At 33.3% G+C, this 20,002-nt stretch overlaps 1 protein-coding gene across 4 annotated transcripts in view; it reads right to left on the reverse strand.

Annotated features, from left to right (window-relative positions):
- The window catches only part of LOC149807402 (neutral amino acid transporter 9-like), a 107,264-nt gene extending 87,262 nt beyond the window's left edge, over positions 1 to 20,002 (reverse strand). For 3 of the 4 annotated variants that reach the window (XM_089966376.1, XM_089966384.1, XM_089966371.1), the window contains exons 1-3: positions 19,810 to 20,002; positions 4,932 to 5,009; positions 3,089 to 3,227 (exon numbers count right to left, since the gene is read on the reverse strand). In XM_089966376.1, coding sequence (XP_089822502.1) covers positions 3,089 to 3,227; positions 4,932 to 5,009; positions 19,810 to 19,892 — 300 coding nt within the window. In that variant the 5' untranslated portion in view covers positions 19,893 to 20,002. The remainder of the gene's footprint in view (positions 1 to 3,088; positions 3,228 to 4,931; positions 5,010 to 19,809) is intronic. The other variant, XM_089966362.1, reaches the window with a different exon arrangement.

Here is a 20,002-nt window from a genome sequence, read left to right on the forward strand (position 1 = left end):
AAGTTTGATCTATTCGTATTCTAAACATACAACAAAATATCTGCATCCTCAATAATCATTGTATGAAATATGGGAATAATAACAGCAGTTATAAAATAAATGAACTATATATATCATATTTATATCAGCAGTCAAAGAGGTTTATTAAACATGTGTCATTCTCAAGAAATCTTGATTCAGATGTAGAAAATAAAATAAAATAATTCTTTAAAATATATTTCTGTTATTTTGATTGTGTATATATACTGTACACTCATCTTCATAAAAAAATATTCCATTACAACATCTTATGATGTTTTTCTGAAAATATATCTTTTTATTTCTATTCTACGCAGAATTTCCAACTTCATTTAAACCAAGAACTAAATCTGTCTAAACAAGTGTGTAAATAAAATAGTTATCCCCTGTCTAGTAAATAAAGTGTTCCTAAAAACTTCTATGTCTATCTAGGAAAATATCAATACGAAAATAAAACTATTTACTGCTGTACTGGGGCATTATTCATGTCATTGTTAGTCCTATCGAAGACCCATGCTTTCCTGGAATGTGCTATGACATACTATGCCACAGCCATATTTGGTGTCCTTTTGCTTCTTTTCCATGTGCTTGTTAAAAAATGTGTAGGTTCACGTTCTCCATTCAAGTGTCTGCAGTCTTTTGTGTAAATATTGGCTGGTGTGAATGTGGCAACAATTTTCTGACTAATTGGTTTGCTTAAATATATAAAGTAGAGAAAAACAGTTTTGTCCTTGATCTGTCAAGACATTATGCAATGACATCTCTTGGGTTATAATGTTTACAGTTGGGAGAATGGTACCCATGAGCTGATGACAGATCCAAGTTTATGCTGTTTACAGCCAGGTGAATGTTATACATGAGCTGATGACAGACCTGTGTTTATGGTGCTAACAGCTGGGTGAATGCTATTTATGAGTTCATCACAGATCCAAGTTTATGCTGTCTTATGTTACGTGTTTAGGCTCCAATAAACAGTAACAAAAGAAAGAGTGAAAACAAAAAGCTTTGAAAAACTTTACAAATAATTTATTTCCCTGGAAAACACTATAAAAAAATGAAAAGATAAGAACTTAGGGTTTTAAGAATCAAATCCTAAAATAATCCAAGAATAATCCACGATTAAATTTTAAAAGTCCCAGTAATGAAATGTTCTAATGAATCAAAGATGGATGGCGATGATGTATGATGTATTCTGTACAGTGCTGTTGTCTACACTTCCTTGTAGAAACACAAGAAATAACACTATGGTGATGGAAATTCGAATAAAATTTTTAAGAAATGTCTCTGTCCAAGAATTCTGTATGAGTACTAAAATATTTCCAGAGAAATGAATCAATCTTTTAAAATTAAAAAAAAATCAAGTGTTTTAAGTCCAGACTGAGATTATTTCCCTAAAACAATGGTTATACAGTAATTAGAGATGCAGAATAGGTACCCGTACAAGGGTCACATGATCATGTTTACATCATGTACTCCCAGCATGACCCTGACAAAAACCAATCATTTTACTGTAACAATAAAATTTAAAGAAGTTGTTTACTTCACTAAAACTATTTACAAGTCTAGGGTCACATATCCAATACAGCCTCAATCTCACCCTTATTATTCCCACAATAAAAATAAACAAAAAAAGAACTTGTTCACATGGCTGTTATTAATTTTGAATTAAGGTCAGGAATTAAGTCAGCATTAGGTGTTTACAATTAGAGTCAGGTCAAACAGATTTTCTGAAAAAATTTCCAAATCACATAAAGAAGATTATATTATAACAGCATGTAACAGAATTAATTTTTTTAAACATCTGACAAGCAAACAATAAAATTAAAATAAATATAAATTAAATCAGATATATGTAACAGCTGTTTACAGCTGGGGAAATGTTATACATGATTTGATAACAGATCAAAGTTTATGCTGATTACAGCTGGGTGAATGTTATTCATGATTTGATGACAGATCCAAGTTTATGGTGTTTACAGCTGGGTGAATGTTACAAATGATTTGATGACAGATCCAAGTTTATGGTGTTTACAGCTGGGTAAATGTTATACATGATTTGATGACAGATCCAAGTTTATGCTTTTTATAGCTGGGAGAATGTTATATGTCAGGTGATAAAAATATGTGTGTATCTTTTGGATTCCAAGGAGGGTCTTCATTAGACCTGAAATTTAATTATAATGAAGTCATTTAATTTTACTTGGTTGAAATTTCATTAATATGGCTGTTCATTCTGTACTGCACACCCACACTAGAGCTATTTAAGTGTGTTCAATGACTTAAGGCCCTGAGTTGGCTAAGTGGTCTAAGGTGCTTGCCTCTATAGATCATTCACACATCTCATGTCTTTGCGATTTCAAGTCTATGCGGGTGTGTGTAAAAACATGCCATTAGTTTCCTATGGGTTTCTTCACAGGTTCCCTCATCCATCAAATACATGTATATACTGTATGGCCTGTCAAGTGGTACAAAGTGATGCTAAACCGCACAAAACCAAGCCAAACTATTCACTGATATCCACATAACAATATTCTTTGATGTATGAATTAAAATTTCATAAGTTCTAGTTTTGTTCCGAGTTGTATTGACACAAGAAGAGCTACAAATATCTGGATCATGTGAAAGACATTGTAATGTAATAAATACAAAACAGCATCCAGGGATAGAGCTCACTTTGCTATTGTATATGAACGAATACATCTCAGTCTAATGGACTGGATATATCCATATGCTATATATTTCATTCAAAGTATATATCATGTTTTGTGCATATATCAAGGATTATATTGAGGGAAATACTGCTATTTCCTGATATTAGTTATTAAAATTATGTTTGATAGCAAACTAAGATTATCATGTTAGTAATGTGTAAATGTCCCAATATTTTTGCAGGCTCCTGCTTTCTCTTAATATTATATATATATATATATATATATATATATATATATATATATATATATATATATATATATATATATATATATATACACTTTTCAAGCATTGAAAATACATTTAAATAAAGAATGTGGAAATACTGTACAATAAATAATTTATTTTTGTATATACCCACCAGGGGACTCTCTTGATGTGGTGCTAGTCGATTGTAGTACTTGTATCTGCTGATGATAGCTGATGTCTGCAAAGAGTCCTCTTCACCATCGCTCTGCACAGAATAACCACTATTGATGGAGTGATAACTCAGTGGCTGTCTGTGGAAAATATTTCATAAACATTTTTTCAGAGAAATTATTATACATTTAAGACTACCGTAAGCCAAAAAACAAAATATGTGTGTTTCTAAGTCGTCGACCGACTGTCCCTGTTTTCTGCTGCTAATCCTACCACTTTTTCCCCCAGGGTTAAAAAATAAAAATTCCAAAACTTAATTGTGTACATATACCTGAGCTGGTTTAGCTCAGTACTTGAAGCATTTTGTACATTATATATCATTATAGTATTTATAATGCTTAAATTTTAAAAAATATATATTTAAAACAAAATTTCAGAAAGTCATGTGGGCATCTGAGTCAGTTCAACCTAGTACTTGAAGTGCTCAGTACATTATATATATTTATCATTATAATATATGTTAAAAATGACCTATCTACCTTAAATTTAAAACCAGTGCAATAGGAAACACATATTTCAGGGGAGCCTTACATGTTTATAAGACTAAATAAAGACACCCATACCTACAGGACACAATCAGGGATCCATCTGGAAATTCTTGTATGACTGTCCTTTACATAAAGATCACATGAACTCAAAATTCCTGCAGAAATTGAGATTTTACATTATCTTACATACTGATATTTTTGTCAGAGGTAAAGATAGTGGAAATGATAAAAAATAATTTTTAACTTGCTTAAACATTTTTAATCTATAAAAAATGAACTGAGGAATTTCTCCAATTTGAGGAACTCTTCAAAATTTCCTCAGAGTAATGACAAGAATTCTTGATAGAATATTCAAGATGTTATGAATGTATCATAATCGTTAATGCATGCTGAATGTTCTGGCAAAGAAAGCACTGTTACCAACCTAGCAATAAGAAAAATCTCAGAGACAGATGGGGCCAAAATTCTGGACCTGCCCTTAGACAAGGCAACCAATGGTGGCACTCCTCTTACAATGGTACTGGAAAATCAGATGCACCTATCCGAAGGTGATCTCAGCTTCAGGAAGAAATAGTGAGATGTTTAGTAAAACTGGCCCATGGGTCTATTCTGTTAGCCGCCGTCACACTAAGAAACTGGCCCATGGGTATATGTAGCCAATGCCTACAATCATACTGTTCAACATGTCTACTGGGAACATTCCATGGACCATAAAATACTGTTTTTAATGAGTAGGTGCCTGTTATATGGAGATATCTGCTAAGGCACATTTGATTGTAATAAAATAATGGCAGGAACAGACCTTAAAGGAACATGCCTTAGAAAATTACTATCATGTAAAGTAGGAATTTTAAGCAGTGGTGTAATTTTTTGTTATACAGGAGTAAGAAAGTAAGAAGACAAAAATAAAACATGTCACAATTTAGCAACTTAAATATTATAATTTGTCCAGATCAACAATCACTAAAATATAGTCTGCCAAAACCAAGATTCCCTCTTTTCTTTAAATATGTATGTAGCAACATTTAACAGCACTTTAGCACAACAGTGTCTTTATGGTGTTAATCCTCTATTTTTTTAATAAATTGTGAACTGAAAAATATTCATTACTCAGCAAAGCAAAATCCCAAAGAAGCAAGTAGAAAATCAACTGTAGAATGAATAATATTTTAAAATTTACATGTAAATTTTAATGCATATGTGCTTATCACTGTATATATTCACAAAACCAAAAATTAAATAAGGTTTCTATGTGATCAAACAATCACAGCCATTACATGCACACTTGATATGTACCTTGAGACATGTCCACCATTTCTTCTTGTGTCTGGGTTGCTTGCTTGCCTTGTCTCATTGGAAGGGGACAGACTTTTGCTATAAATTAAAAACAACACTACATCAGCCTTTGATATATGTGTATACCATAATGCAACTTTATATCTTTTACCAAAATATGAACTCCTCTCATCTTAATTTGATCTCCTTTGATTCTGAAAGGTCTATGGCTGCAATATAAAAAAAATATTCAGAAAAATAGTGAAAACCCACTGAAACACTTGTTCCAATCCCTCTCTTACAGATAAGCTAAAAATCTGGATGAAAGATTTGTTTGGTAGAATAATGAAGAAAACCCATTCCCAGCGACTGTTGTATGGATACCAAGACATCTGAATAAACAGATCGACAGAGTTTCATGGTATTCAAGTACCTGAAAGATGTGGAACTTTAAAGATCAATTATTTTCTTTTCTATTTTACAAATCACTTATTTTTTTCACTCTGCAACATCATAATAAACCAAATGCTGACTGACTGACTAAACTCTGCTGGAAAGAAGAATGTCAGACATTTTTTATAGGTTATTCATGGAAGGAATACTAAATCAAAATTCTACAAATGCTGTGTAAATGTACAGACCATTCCTAATCATGTCACTGATGTTGAATTACATAGTAACTATCAAGGATTTTTTTCTCAGGAGAGATTATTGACCCTTGTCCCAATAAAAATGTTTGAAATTCAAGCAAATTTCATAATTTTAGCAATTAACTCAGGAAATTTTGATTCCAGTTAATTTTTTCTCCCAATATTACAGGACAATGCAAAATTATTATCATCAGACTAAAACAAATAATTCCAGCTATCTTAATGTCAGTATAACACAATTACTATGTCTTCTTATAAAAACACAAGCTAAAATTTGTTTATTAATGAACATTCAGCAAATTGTAAAGTTCTTCCAAATGAAAACTAGTGATAGTCTGCAATGATATTTGGTAAAGTAAAATTGGGATGCAAAACCAGATGATTGGCTGTAACAGGCTGTTAAAGCAATGTAACAAGGTAAACTATTGAAAATGACAATTTACACTTGGACATCAAATATAAGAATTATATCCATGATCAATGATTTAACCGATAAAAATAACAAAATATGCTGGAAAATGAGGCACATGTCATGATGTTAAATGACTCACTGTTTGTCAAATAACACAAGTAGTTTTTTCTTAAAAGTATATACATGCAGATAGGTAGGGTTTTGTTAATGAAATTTTTAGGCAAACAAGGAATTTTTATATTTCAATACCGGATTTCAGTGCTAAAATGGTAGGCATGTTCAAAATTCATTCATTCCTTGATCTGTAATAATAGGAAAATTTTCTTTGCTTGAATTTTATACTTAAAAAACTGCAGATATTTATTTCATTCAACAAAGTGGTGAGAGTTCCTTGCTAAAATCTGCTTCAGAATGTTGGTTATAAAGAGTGACAATGAAAAAAAGAAAACTCTTTTAATTAAGAATGTATGTTTTTGTGTCTTCAGGAGTGAAAATAGAAGAAAAAATTTCCCCATTAGGTTGATTTACTATGAATTAGTTTTTGCATTCTTGAGTGAAAAATTATTACAAGCAGGATTTTAAAAAAATTAACTTCTATATTTTCTGTATGAAAATATAACAAGTTAGTGACAAAACAGTTGTCAATAATTGATTTATTTAATAAAACCATGCTCATATTGCAAGGTAATTATTTTCATGATAATTATATTTTTATTCTGTTTTAACATTAGATATGTCATAGAAAAGAATTTAAACATCCAATGAATAATGAGAAGCAACTATAACTGAGGGCCTTAAAATCAATAGTAGCCATCAAGCATTTTGCTTCAAACAATTTTCTTATGCATGGAATATGCATGTGGAAAAATTACTGAATAGTGATTGTTTTTCCTCATTTTATTGCTCTACTCTATTCTTAGCTGATTGCAATCATTCCAGTGATTTTTTTGTTTAATTCATTCTTACAATATTTCAATGAATTATATTTACTGATACTTTGTCTTTTTCAAAAATATGTCTGGAGCAAAATATACACTGTTGCATATCAGCTTTTCAGATTCTTGAAAAATTAAAAATATAAAACAGGAAATTACTAGAATGATAGGAAAAATATAAATTAAAAGACACATTTTAATCATTTGAGAATCTGAAATCAATACTTTAATATGGTGACAGGTTTTTTCCCTTGTTAATGTTTTCATTTTTCCATGATTTCATGATCAAATGTGTATAACTTTATTTTCTATCTATCAATGGTGAAAGCAACAGCAGTCTGTCAAATAGGATGGGTCATTATGGTAGATGGTGGAGCTATAAGAACAGCAGTCTGTCAAATAGGATGGGTCATTAAGGTAAATGGTAGAGCTATAATAACAGCAGTCTGTCAAATAGGATGGGTCATTATGGTAAATGGTAGAGCTATAATAACAGCAGTCTGTCAAATAGAATGAGTCACTATGGTAAATGGTAGAGCTATAATAACAGCAGTCTGTCAAATAGGATGGGTCATTATGGTAAATGGTAGAGCTATAATAACAGCAGTCTGTCAAATAGGATGGGTCATTAAGGTAAATGGTAGAGCTATAATAACAGCAGTCTGTCAAATAGGATGGGTCATTATGGTAGATGGTAGAGCTATAAGAACAGCAGTCTGTCAAATAGGATGGGTCATTATGGTAAATGGTAGAGCTATAATAACAGCAGTCTGTCAAATAGGATGGGTCACTATGGTAAATGGTAGAGCTATAAGAACGGCAGTCTTAGGATGGGTCATTATGGTAAATGGTAGAGCTATAATAACAGCAGTCTGTCAAATAGCATCCTCCCAAACAAGATGGGGAAATGGGGTAAGTCTAACATATCTATGAGAAGTTCACCTCTTTAGAGACTCCTTCAAGAAAGACCAAGCTGTCTGACAATAACATTCTGCTCCTGTCACATAAGACCTCACCTTTTATAAAGAACTTTTTTTGGAGAAGGGGCAAAAATGTGGTTCAACTGCAAAGAGCAGACACCTCCAAACTAAGGACACATGTTTGTAAAGACCCTCATTTTGTGTTATTTGAGTCCCTCATTATAAGTGTGCCTCCGTACAGCATGGTCTCTCATTTACCATGGGTGATGTCATAGGCCCAAGACTGAGGATAAATGTAGTTCTGATATTAAAAACATGCTCCCTCATATGACATAGGCAATGTTTCTGGAGCCATTTTGGGTATAAAGGTAAATTTTATATTAAAAGTGCCTCAGTATATCATGGTTTACAGTCAATGATCCCATTATGAATTAAAAAAATACGTCAGTATAAAGCCATCTCACTTACATAACATGGAATACTTGTATGGCTCTGCTCATTAGTGTTATAGTGAGGGACCACTGTATCACTTGCATCTTTAACCTCTACATAAGATATACTTGTCCACAGTGAAAAACCCACACCCACCCCTCCCATGTGGGCTCAGAAATTAAGAAAAGAAATTTTGAGTTGTGAACGCTTCCCTAATACATGTACTGAGAATGTTCTCAAAAGATGATTTCTTAAATCATAAATAATCAGTATTTTGAGTCATAATTTTTATATACCTGTTGCAACCCAAAACTAGAATTTTTTAATCAAAATAGCATGTTTTCAATATTATCTTCTAAACGTCATAGAAATGAACCCAAATTTGTATTACAATAATGATTATATATTTTTTTTTCATGTTCCTTTTCATTCTTTGTAAAAATTAAGTAAGGGACTCTCAAGTTTATGCCAGGGACTCAATGAAACAGTCTGGGGACTCCTTGGTTCCAGGAGTAAAAGAGTTTAGGACTTCCAGGTTTAGTCCTAGTATTGGGTTATAAATTGCATTCAATACTCATATCTGGATGTAAATTAAACCCCACCCTCACCCCTAAAAATGAACAAAAATACAAAATAAAATTGAGACTCGGCAAAACTTCTAATATATATTGCATAGAGTAATGACAGTCTTGTCAGGGCTTGGATACCATATATACTTGCTTACAGGTACAGTCCAACTGCAAGCAACAAAGATCCTGATCTGCAGTAATATAATGCACTTGAAGATCAGGGTCTATGTTGTTTGTTCTCTTGTTTGCTCCTAATAAACTACATAGACCCAGATCTGCCAGCACATTATGCGACAGCAGATCTGGGTCAATGCAGTCTGCAGTTGGACTCATAAGTGAATACATATGGTATCTCAAGATCTACTGTATAACGTAATACAACTTAACATTATACAAGTTAGCTAAAGTCTCTGTACCAGAGTGAATTAAACAGAGTATGCAAGACTACATACCATACTTATTCAATCTTATAACCGTGGGTCGGGGCCCCGAGTAGCCAAGTGGTCTAAAGCGCTCTCCATTACGGATTACTGCCATCTCACCTCTGTCTGCGTGGGTTCGAGTGTAGGATTCGACCAATGTGGGTATGTGAGAAAGCTTGCCAGTAGCCTCTCGTGGGTCGGTGGTTCTTCAAGGGGTTTTCCCGGTTCTTCCACCACCATTCATACTGGCCGCCATAGATAGCCTATCGTGTGCTGAAAAATGGCATTAAACCCCACAACAACAGCAACATAACCAGGGTCGGTGGTTCTTCCCTGGGTTTTCCAGGGTTCTTCCTCCACCAGTTATACTGGCCGCCATGTATATCATATCTTGTGCTGAAAAATGGTGTTAAACCCTAGAACAACAACATTAATCTTATAACAATAATATATAAAATAAATGTTTGAGCATCACATGCCTTTAAAAACCAAACTCTAAATCCATGTGTTGCTTTAGCAGAAAAAGATGACTAACAACCAGCATTCAAGTTCTATAATCTGTCCAGGTTTTCCTTTGATTATGTAACTATAATTTCATAATGTATTAACCATCAACATATCATATTTCATATAGTGACAAATTACATTAATTTTTGTAGTGCATGTTCAGTCTTATTTGTGCAAAAAAACTTTCTAATTTAATATTAAACCATTTTGTACAAATTTCAGTTCATCAGACAACAATATATATTTTTGAATTTAAGTAAATTCAGCATATTTGTCACATTAAATGTTCAACTTGCTCACTGGTAATATCATCAAGGTGCACACTGATTTTTTTAGAGCAAAACACAGTATAGTTTAGTTATCTTGCTAAACTGGAGACAATTTTTTCTCATGAAAATTCTGCATTGCAGTCACTTTTCACACATACTCAAAAAGCAAGGCCAGGTTTGTACTCAAAGAGACTACAGTTTAGTCAAGCAACACTAGCATCTATAGACTTACTATTTCAAGACAGCCTTCTTTCAGTAAAATTATATAAATCTTACAATGTCAAAGTAGTTTTTTATGCTTACCCTTGCATTTTCATGCATCATATGACTATTAAATTCATGTAAATTACACATCACATGAGCTACTTAGTGAAGCAATATATTTTATCCATGTACTGGCTCACCTGTAAACCTGGTTCAACTGCAAAGAAAATGTTTGTCAGTATTGTACATTTCGCTGATAAAAGATTTTTTGAAATTCCATTACAAAACTTTTATGGGTTCAGGTCTCAGATTCGGCCAATGTGGGCATGTGAGAAAGCTTGCCAGTAGCTTCTCATGGGTGGGTGGTTCTTTCCAGGGTTCTTCCTCCACCATTTATACTGGCTGCCATGTATAGTGTATACTGTGTTGAAAAAAGGCATTAAACCCTAAAACAACAACAAAACTTTTAATAAACTGAACACCACCCATCAGATGATATCATTATAGAATATTGTTCAATAAATGCCCATCAAAATGAAAACACAGAATGGAATTTCACTGTTTGACAAATGATATTATTTTGAGAATGTTTTTATCAGAGGGATACTGTGATACCCTCCCTGTCAGCCTGTCTATTGTTAGCCTGTCCATTATCCATTTGTCTATTATTGGCCTGTCTATTTCCATCTGTTCATTATTGGCCTGTCCATTTCCATCTGTCCATTATCAAATTATCCATTTGTCTATTATTGGCCCATCCATTATCCATCCGTCCATTATACATTTGTCTATTATCCATCTGTCCATTATCTGCCTGTCTATAACCACAACTCCTCAAAACCTCTGGGTGGAAATTCACCAAACTTTATATAAATGTTGCCCATGTGACAACTATCTGCAAAGTGGATATATTTTTGGGGCATCTGACCTGGAGTCCCTGGCAGGGCATATAATGTCAAATATATAACAAGAGGCCAAATTAGGCATGATATTGCTCACCAGTCTTACATAACTTAATAACTGACCATTTTAATGAGCAGGTTCATGATGTAATGTAAAAACACATCCTATGAAAACTACCTTCCAAACTTTATATCAAGGGTCTCAAACTTGCAACCCATGGAGTTATTTCCCGTGGCCTGCAACACCCAGAATTTGGAAAAGTAATTAATAATGAACATTTTTTCTTCACAGCCAGTCAGTTTTGAGAAAAATTGTATTGTCGCATTGTTTACTTCCTGTTTCCAACATTTCAACTGGCTACCTTTTATATGAGCTGTTTTCACTTGTGAAAAGGTTTCAGTGATAAGGCACTTGGGGCAATGGTTCATGTATCTTGTATACTTCATGTGGACCTTGTTGTGATTTAAGTTTTACACTAATGTAGTGTTTCCCTTTACACACATATGTGCATCAGGGACACATGCTGGAGAAAACTGAAGCACACATTTTGTTGCCATGCATTTTTTTGAAACAAAGGATTTACATAATGCGAACAGGATTTATTTAATATCCAATGCTTTGGATGAGGGATGGCATCATGTATACTTCGATCATGTATACTTCGAGCATAGGCATAGACTGGTTCCCTGCTTTGTTTGCTCCATGCGTTGCACACCTCTATTCGTATAGGGGAGTGCAATGCAGGGAGCATATGAAACAGGGAACCAGACTAGCATAGGCAATGTTATGATGGAGTAGCTTCCCCTTTCACACAATTTCCATCGAGCTAAGATAGAAGGCATGAGCCTAGTTATGATAAGCCTAGCATTTAAAAATTCACGTAGAAGCTAAATCTGTAATGTGGTTTAGATTTACTTTGAGTTAGGCTTGAAAATGGGTTGGTTTGTTTGGTGACTGCCTGTCACAGTTAGACTAGCACTGGAGATCAAATGCATAACTTGGGCTGCAAATGAACAGCCAACTTGGCTTATGTATTTATGTATGTCTGCTACAGAGGTAAATATCTAAAAATTGAGATTGCTGAGGGGTGATGAAAAGTATGCTAATTTGTTATAGTACTAGTGAACATTATTTATGCATAAGACACATACTGATTCTTTTAGCTGCCTTGTCACAGGAAAATATTAAAAATAGCTCTTTGCTGTCAAAAATGAATGTATAAAAGAGGGGATAGTGGCAGTGTTGATTCGGCATAAAAGCCACCAGTTGATTAAGGAATTAACCTGGTTGCCGCAGTCAAAATCTAAAATGCATGCTTTCAACAAAAAACATTAGTTTGTTTTTATTTGTATCTTCAGGGTAAAATTATTCTCATTTTTCTGCAATAGGTCATTGTCGGATGAAAATTCACCAGATAAACTGTCCAGTGAGACCTAAGATGTTGTCTAGATGTTTAACTTCAATGCTTGTTGCACTAGAAATTGATCTCCAGATTAAAACGTCGTGCACTAAAAATCATTAGCAGAGAAAGTGAAAGAAGCAGAACACAAAAGAGTAACGGTTACTCTCCTTATAATCTTTTTGAAGCAATATTATAGTCCAACACATTACATATAAGTCAATACAAATAGCCAAATAAATCTAACTTTAATGAAAAATGAAGGAAATAATTCCCTTGAATTATGACATCCATTACGATTATTGGTGTGATTTCTGATCATGTGATTGCGAAGACTGCAAAATTAAATAATCCTTTCCTGAAAGGTTTAAGAATTTTTAAAAATCTGCCCTCATTTGCCAAAAGATATCTGGAGAACACATTATAACCCAAGAAACTCTTTCACAACAAAGAAATCAGTAATCTTGCAGAGACAAATGCGTTATCTGGATTACAAAGTCGGGGGTCATTGCAGATTTTGTTGGTTTTTAACTTTGCTGCAATAATAGAAAGATCTTTTAAGTTCAAGTGTAACTTATTAGAAAGAAGATGAATCATTAGCCTCATTGATTTTTGGATAAATATGTTCTAAGACCAAGTACAATGAATCCGAAGATAGCACATATTTTATGACAGGCAGTAAATTAACTGCCATTTGGTTAAAAAGATTTATTTGGCTTTTTGTATTGACTTACATGTAATGTGTTGGTCTATAACATTGCTTCAAAAAGATTATAAGGAGACTTTTAAAAGAATGACTTTAAACAAAAAGAAAAATGAACTAATAAAATTATCATTTGAATGGACAATGCATTTGTTTGTTAATTGTGCATGTTGTTGGTTTATTTGTATGTTGAGAGATAGAGAGAGAGTATGTTGTGCAAGCTGCAATATCCCATTTCAAGCTGATAAAGTATGGGTCAGATTAAAATTTGTCAGTACATTTTTTACCCCCACATTTTTTATCTTTAACCCAAATTTTACACCCCTGGGGGATACACTGCTCCTGCTTGGTATGATTTTTGTTTTACCATATATTACATCAAGAAAACAAGAACTTTCTAAAGATGAAGACAAAATTAATATGCAAACATAACAGATCATAAATATGGTTTCAAGTGTGGGAAGAAGCAAAATAATCTAATACAAGATCACCTCATTCATATCCATTGATCTCATTACTGAAACGTATATTTGAAGTCTGATAAAAATCAGATCACAAACAAATGTTTCCAGTGTGGTAAACAGCTCTGGCAATCAAATGCAAGAACACATCCTTAAAATGTGTGAATCTTGATCATGATCAACACCATCCAAGATATTAATGATACAAGGATATAGTCTAGATTTAATTAAAATCTGTCACTCATTATTTAAACTGTCAGAGATCTTAAGGACATAATCACATATTCTGTTTGTCAAAACTGGATCAGAAATATGCCCCCCTCCCCCCAGTGATGGTAACTAGCTCAGCCAGTCAGATGCAAGATTATCTTATTAGTGTGCTGATCATCATCATTATCAAATATATATTGCAAGCTTTATCAAAATAGCATCATAAATATGGCTTTCGGATGGGTAACAAGCACAACCTATCAGATGTAATATAACCTCATTAGCATGCAATCATCTCACTCATTTCTGAATTCATCCAAAATCCTAAAGACAAAAACATAGCTTCCAAATTCAAATAAAATCAAATCAGAAATACAACCTCTAGAGTGATAAAAAGCTCAGAAAAACAAACAGAGGTCTCGCTAGGATTTTAAAACTAGGAGTCCAGGACTCCCATTTTGGTAAAAATAGGAGTCCCACCAGCAAAAGTTCCAGTCCCCTCCAGGGGTCAAAAGTGAGAGCTCAACAGGGAGAAGTGGACACAAAGCAAGAAACGCAATATATATATATATATATATATATATATATATATATATATATATATATATACACATACATACGCATGCTTATATGTTCTCTTATTTGAATTAAGCCCTCTATTTCCCAGTATTAATATTTGCATTTAACTTTGGATTTAAGCAATATTTTATTTTCAAGTAGACAATTTTCTGAGTTATTTTGGCCATATGACTCAAAAAGAGAAGAGAAGCTACATTGTAACAAATTTTAACTGAGTAACAAGATTATATTACTGTATTTTCCAGTTAGTAAAAATGCTTAATCAACTATCAATTTTTAAAATTCTTTTAATTATTTATGTCTAAAAGTTCACAATAATGGCACTTTCAAGGATTTCAAAGTGTTTGAAACAAGCCCTGTACCATAAACATGAGGGTAAATGCATGTGTCTTCAGATTATACTATTCATCCTCATTTCTTTGTTGCGGATAAAACATTACTGTAACTATTCATACATAACACACTAAAATGCATAAAATTACACATGGATCATTTGTAGTCAGTATATGAACTAAACCATTCTTCAACAGACCTGAGTGCATCTAGTTTTAGAAGGAGAGATTTTCGTACAGTAATCTCTCACTTTAATATAGCTTCATTACAACAGTCCATTGACACGATGCAAATCTAAAGTTTATTTATTCGTCTATGTATTTGAAGCAATTTTAGGCAGTGGTTAAGTAGTATCTGCTTTGCTATTTTCTTCTGTATTTTCACAAATACGTGTCAAGTCAGAAAACAACTTAGACCATACGATCCATGTCGCAAATTCCTCAACATAGCATTGTCCCTAGACCGACAATGTAAGACATAGCACGTGTTGGTTTTGTTTTAGTGTTGCAGTTGTAGTCACGTTTTCCCTCAAATGACATCTGCAAATTCTCCATGCAAATACATGTACAGTTTGAGCAGGCAGAAACTATGCAAGGATAAATGTGATAAATTATACCCAAAATCCATTAAATATGTGTCTTCCTATTATAACTGAAGATATCCAAAATTATTACAAGACTGTTACTATAAACTAAATTTTTATAATCTACCATTTGCTTTTGGTCTCACCCCTGGGCACTCCAAAGATGGAACCAGACATTTTGTTAACTTCTGCAGCAGATTGTTTATAATTGGGTAAATTATTTGCTAAATTTGGTGAATATCCTCCTGGCATTTTAGACTGAGCTAGCAGAGATAAGGCACTGACAAACAGAAGGACAAAGAGAATGTATACCAATATTCCAATTTCTCCAGAGTGGTGATAAATACCATACATACTCAAATTCAAGTGCAAACTACATAAAACCTCATCTGCCATAATATAATGTACATGCAAGTCAGGGATTATCTTATTTGATCTACTGGCAACTTCTAACATGCTGCAAAGACCCTGACCTGCATGAGCATTTAGTTAGATCTGACTTGTACGCAAGCCACCAACAGTCAATAAAAACCTATCAATGTAGATTAAATCTTGGTACTGCGAAAATTTTATGGAATATAGGTCTAATTCAAAATCCAATCTTCATCCACCAGTTATAAATTCTGCCATGTATAGCCAACCCTGCACTGAGAAATGGTGTTAAACCCCAAAACATCAACAAACTCCAATCCGTACATCTAACAGGGATGAAAATACATATACGTTTTTTAATGAGTTAATTTCTTTGTCAGATTAACAAAACTGTACCATAATAATTATACCAGCTGCATTCACCAATAATTTTTGAGATAATATGCATAATGTTGGAATCACAACGTTACAACAGTGCAGGTGCTCCCAAAGCATAAGAACAGCACACAGGCACTTTCCATTCTTCATGAATATCTCTAAAAATATGCAAAGATCTCTCCTTTCCTCTGTGAGAGGAGCTCAACTGTTTGCATTCTTACATCTGGACAGACATTAATACCTTTGAAACAGCAATATACATCAGTAAGACTTCCTAGTATTACTTCATGCATATTACTACATCACTGGAGCATTTCTAAAAACCACTGTCATCAGGTACCACATGATCCATAAGTAAACATGTACTCATGAACTTAGCAGAAATGCTCTATTTATAGGAAAAAGACATCTTAAATTTCCCTTACATGTGAAAATTTAAATAGGCGGTCAAGTCCCATTCAATCCATAACAAGACCAATCCAATCTATTTACTCATTAATGACTAATGATAAAGTTTTGCCGAGCATAATGCCAACAAATCATCAGCTTTACAATTTAATCATTGCAAGCAGAACTGGTAGTAGGACTTATGTTCATCACTTAAAAATACGCTTTTCTAAATATAAATTTCCAGGTCTTTTCCAGGATGAAATTAATTTTTTCAAGGTTAACATATGAACATTACTGAGTGGAATTAAAGAACATTTTGGATTATAAAACATGCATTTTCCGAATCTGAAGATGTTTCTCTGTCAAGACTCTCCAAAACATATATGTCAGAAAAGATAATCATGTACAAAACAACAAAATGAGTCACATGAAACAAATTTGACTATATTCCTATAAATTGGCATTTAAAACCATTTCAATGTACAGAATACAAATTCTAACTTTACTTTGCTGACCTGCATTATGTTGCTACGTGGAAACAACATAATGAGCATAAATTATTTTGTTTCCTTTCAAACCATTAATTCCAAACAGTTCTAGAGCAATAATAATGCCAATATATGTGCATGTTATATGAAGTAAACATTTCCTATCACAGTATGAAGAAAAAAAACTAATAAATACAAAGTATTAGAATCTTATTTTGTAACAAAAAAAATTTAACCCTTAATTTATGTGTGCCAATATAATCTCAAACAAGATTTTTCAACCAACCTAAACTCCTTAAGATGATTTGGTTAAAAATTCCATCATTTAAAGACATTTACAAAAGGGTTGATTTAAATTTTGACAATAGACCTTCAAAATTATATATGTAAACAAGGACTGAATTTTCTGTAAATCAACTTGTCTTCTTGTAGTTCAATAAACCAGTCACAAAACCTGTATTGATACATGGGCTCTTATCGTTTCTTAATATATAATACAAGGTACGACAATTTCCCATTTCACCTGCATTCTATTTAAGATCTGAAACCAATGCTTCAAGCTACATGTCACTGTAACAGATTCGCACCAAAGTTCAGCTCAGAGATTCAACATTTTTCTAATCCAGGTTTCCTCCGAATATTCCAACCCCATTTTTCACATTTGGACATTCAGGATGGACTGTGGGTTCAGAGCAATTACATATTAAAAAAATTGGAATCTGCCGCCACCGTAACATAGCTTACCAGGTGACCTAACAAATTTAAACTGTGTTATATCGACTTATACTTGCATGAAATCAATAGGAAAATTATTTATTTTCTCAAAATTGGCAAGTATTAAAATCATTATGTCTTCAATCCATTGATAAACTAGACGAAACTTGGCATAGATGAAACCTGACCCGGTACTCGCCATTTGCATTAATAGTCACATGACTTCACGACTCTCAAACAATGACATCGGAAGTCCAATAGTCACACGATATCAACAACAAACTTCTTTTTAATGTCATTGTCCAATTGTCAATTAATTAAATGAAAGTCAGATACTTTTTGTAAAAACCAGAAAGAACATAATTCTCAACACATTTATTTCAAGTACAACTACAAGGAACTTTGCCAGTCTGATTCATCAAGCAGAGTTGTCTAGTTCCCTGCTTCGTATGCTCCCTGCGTGAGAGAGCACATGTCAACATGGTAGTCACGTGATACAACAAAACTCCGGAAGTTGGTCTCGGAATAATAAAAGAGAATTTTGTGCTCTTTTGTTTTTGTATTTTTATTACAACCAGTATACGACTTTGATTTAAATTTTTTCTACAAAATGTGAAAATGACGGTTGGGGGATTCTGTATGCTCGTGAGACTAGCAATCGAATCCAATAGTACCAGCTCAAATTTCATCAACAGATTAGTTTTACTGTGTTTCAGCAGATTAAAGACATAATGATTTTAATACTCGTAATTTGTGAGAAAATAAATAATTTTCATAATGATTTCATGCAGGTTTCACGCGATTTAACAACATTTAAGTTTGCTAGCCCATCTGCAAAGCGGCTCTGCTTTAATGCCACCATGTCTGCCTCTTGTGATTCTAGACTGGTTTTCATACCTTCCATATGAAAAAATATACAGATATCAAACTGTCTGTGAAACAAAAAGTCTACCAGACAAATCTAATCCACTAAGCGTTTGGATTGTCTCAACAAATTTATTTATGGTAAGCACCCAAATGATCCATACTGCAACCTCCTAATATTCTGGTTAGAACTAAATTTAACTCATGATGAGTTCAGTTACAACTCAGTTATGTAATTGTTTCGGCCATCAAGTTGTGGAGTAAAATTCCCCGTTTTTTCCAGACTTTCGTCAATATTTGCAAAATTCAAGGACTTTTCACGGTTGGGAAAAAAATTATCATTTCTCCCAACTTTTTCCCAATAGCGTGAGAACCCTGTTCAAAAACTTATCTAATGTGTGGGTGCACATTACAGGTGCACTGTCAAACAAACAAATTTTGTTTCAGTGTGGGTTCTTTGATAAGTAGTATAAAAGCAAGAAAAGGGCCATCTCATCCATTCAAATTCGTAAAAGATGCAATCTAGAAATTAAAGTTTTCATTGGTAGGGGTTAACTACAAATAAGCCAAGTAATAATCACAAATAATTATTTAATAGCTCTATGTCTTACAAATCAGGCATAGATCTTAATGAAATTTATAAACATAATGTTTAAATACTTTAATAAATGTGCAGCCTTTAAGTAACATTTCTGGAACTTTTAGTTTACTTTCATACCATACCACTAACCACAATGGCTCGTTTCGGTGCTTAAAATTAACCTGTCATACATGTACTATATAATAGCTAGTTATTATATAGTACATGTATGACAGGTCAATTTTAAGTACCAATACGACCCCACGTGCCAGTTATTATATAGTACATGTATGACAGGTCAATTGTAAGCACCGATACGAGCCCCTGTGCCACCAACGGCAACTATATTTCTCAACTGCAGCAGTAACATAACAAGATAACTGGAGTTTTGTTGACAATTTGGCCCTGTTTTTAACGTTTTGATTTTAATTCAATATTTCTTAAATAAGTAGGCATTTTTCCAATTGTGACAAAGGTACAAAAACCCATTCAACACACGGGGATGGGGAGGGGAGGCACATAATTTAAAGTTTTGAGTCATAAGATGGTGAACCATTACTGTACATGTTCGACAGATGTGAAATGTTTCAGGACAAGGAGATGTGAATACTTAAATGTTTACCTCGTATTAGCGCTCTCATGGTCACCTGTTGATGAAAGAAGAGGAGATTTTTCATTAGCACCGGCTCCTGCAGATCGTTCCATTTAAAATATAACCCAGTATTACTTAATTTCAGTTTCAAGTGCAAGTAACCTCCCTATAGCGCAGGAAGTAAACAAATGACCCACAAAACTCCCCACTCGGAATGTGACGA

The sequence above is a fragment of the Sinohyriopsis cumingii genome, chromosome 1 (assembly GCF_028554795.1).
Source record: "Sinohyriopsis cumingii isolate HCF-2022 chromosome 1, ASM2855479v2, whole genome shotgun sequence".
NCBI lineage: Eukaryota > Metazoa > Mollusca > Bivalvia > Unionida > Unionidae > Sinohyriopsis > Sinohyriopsis cumingii.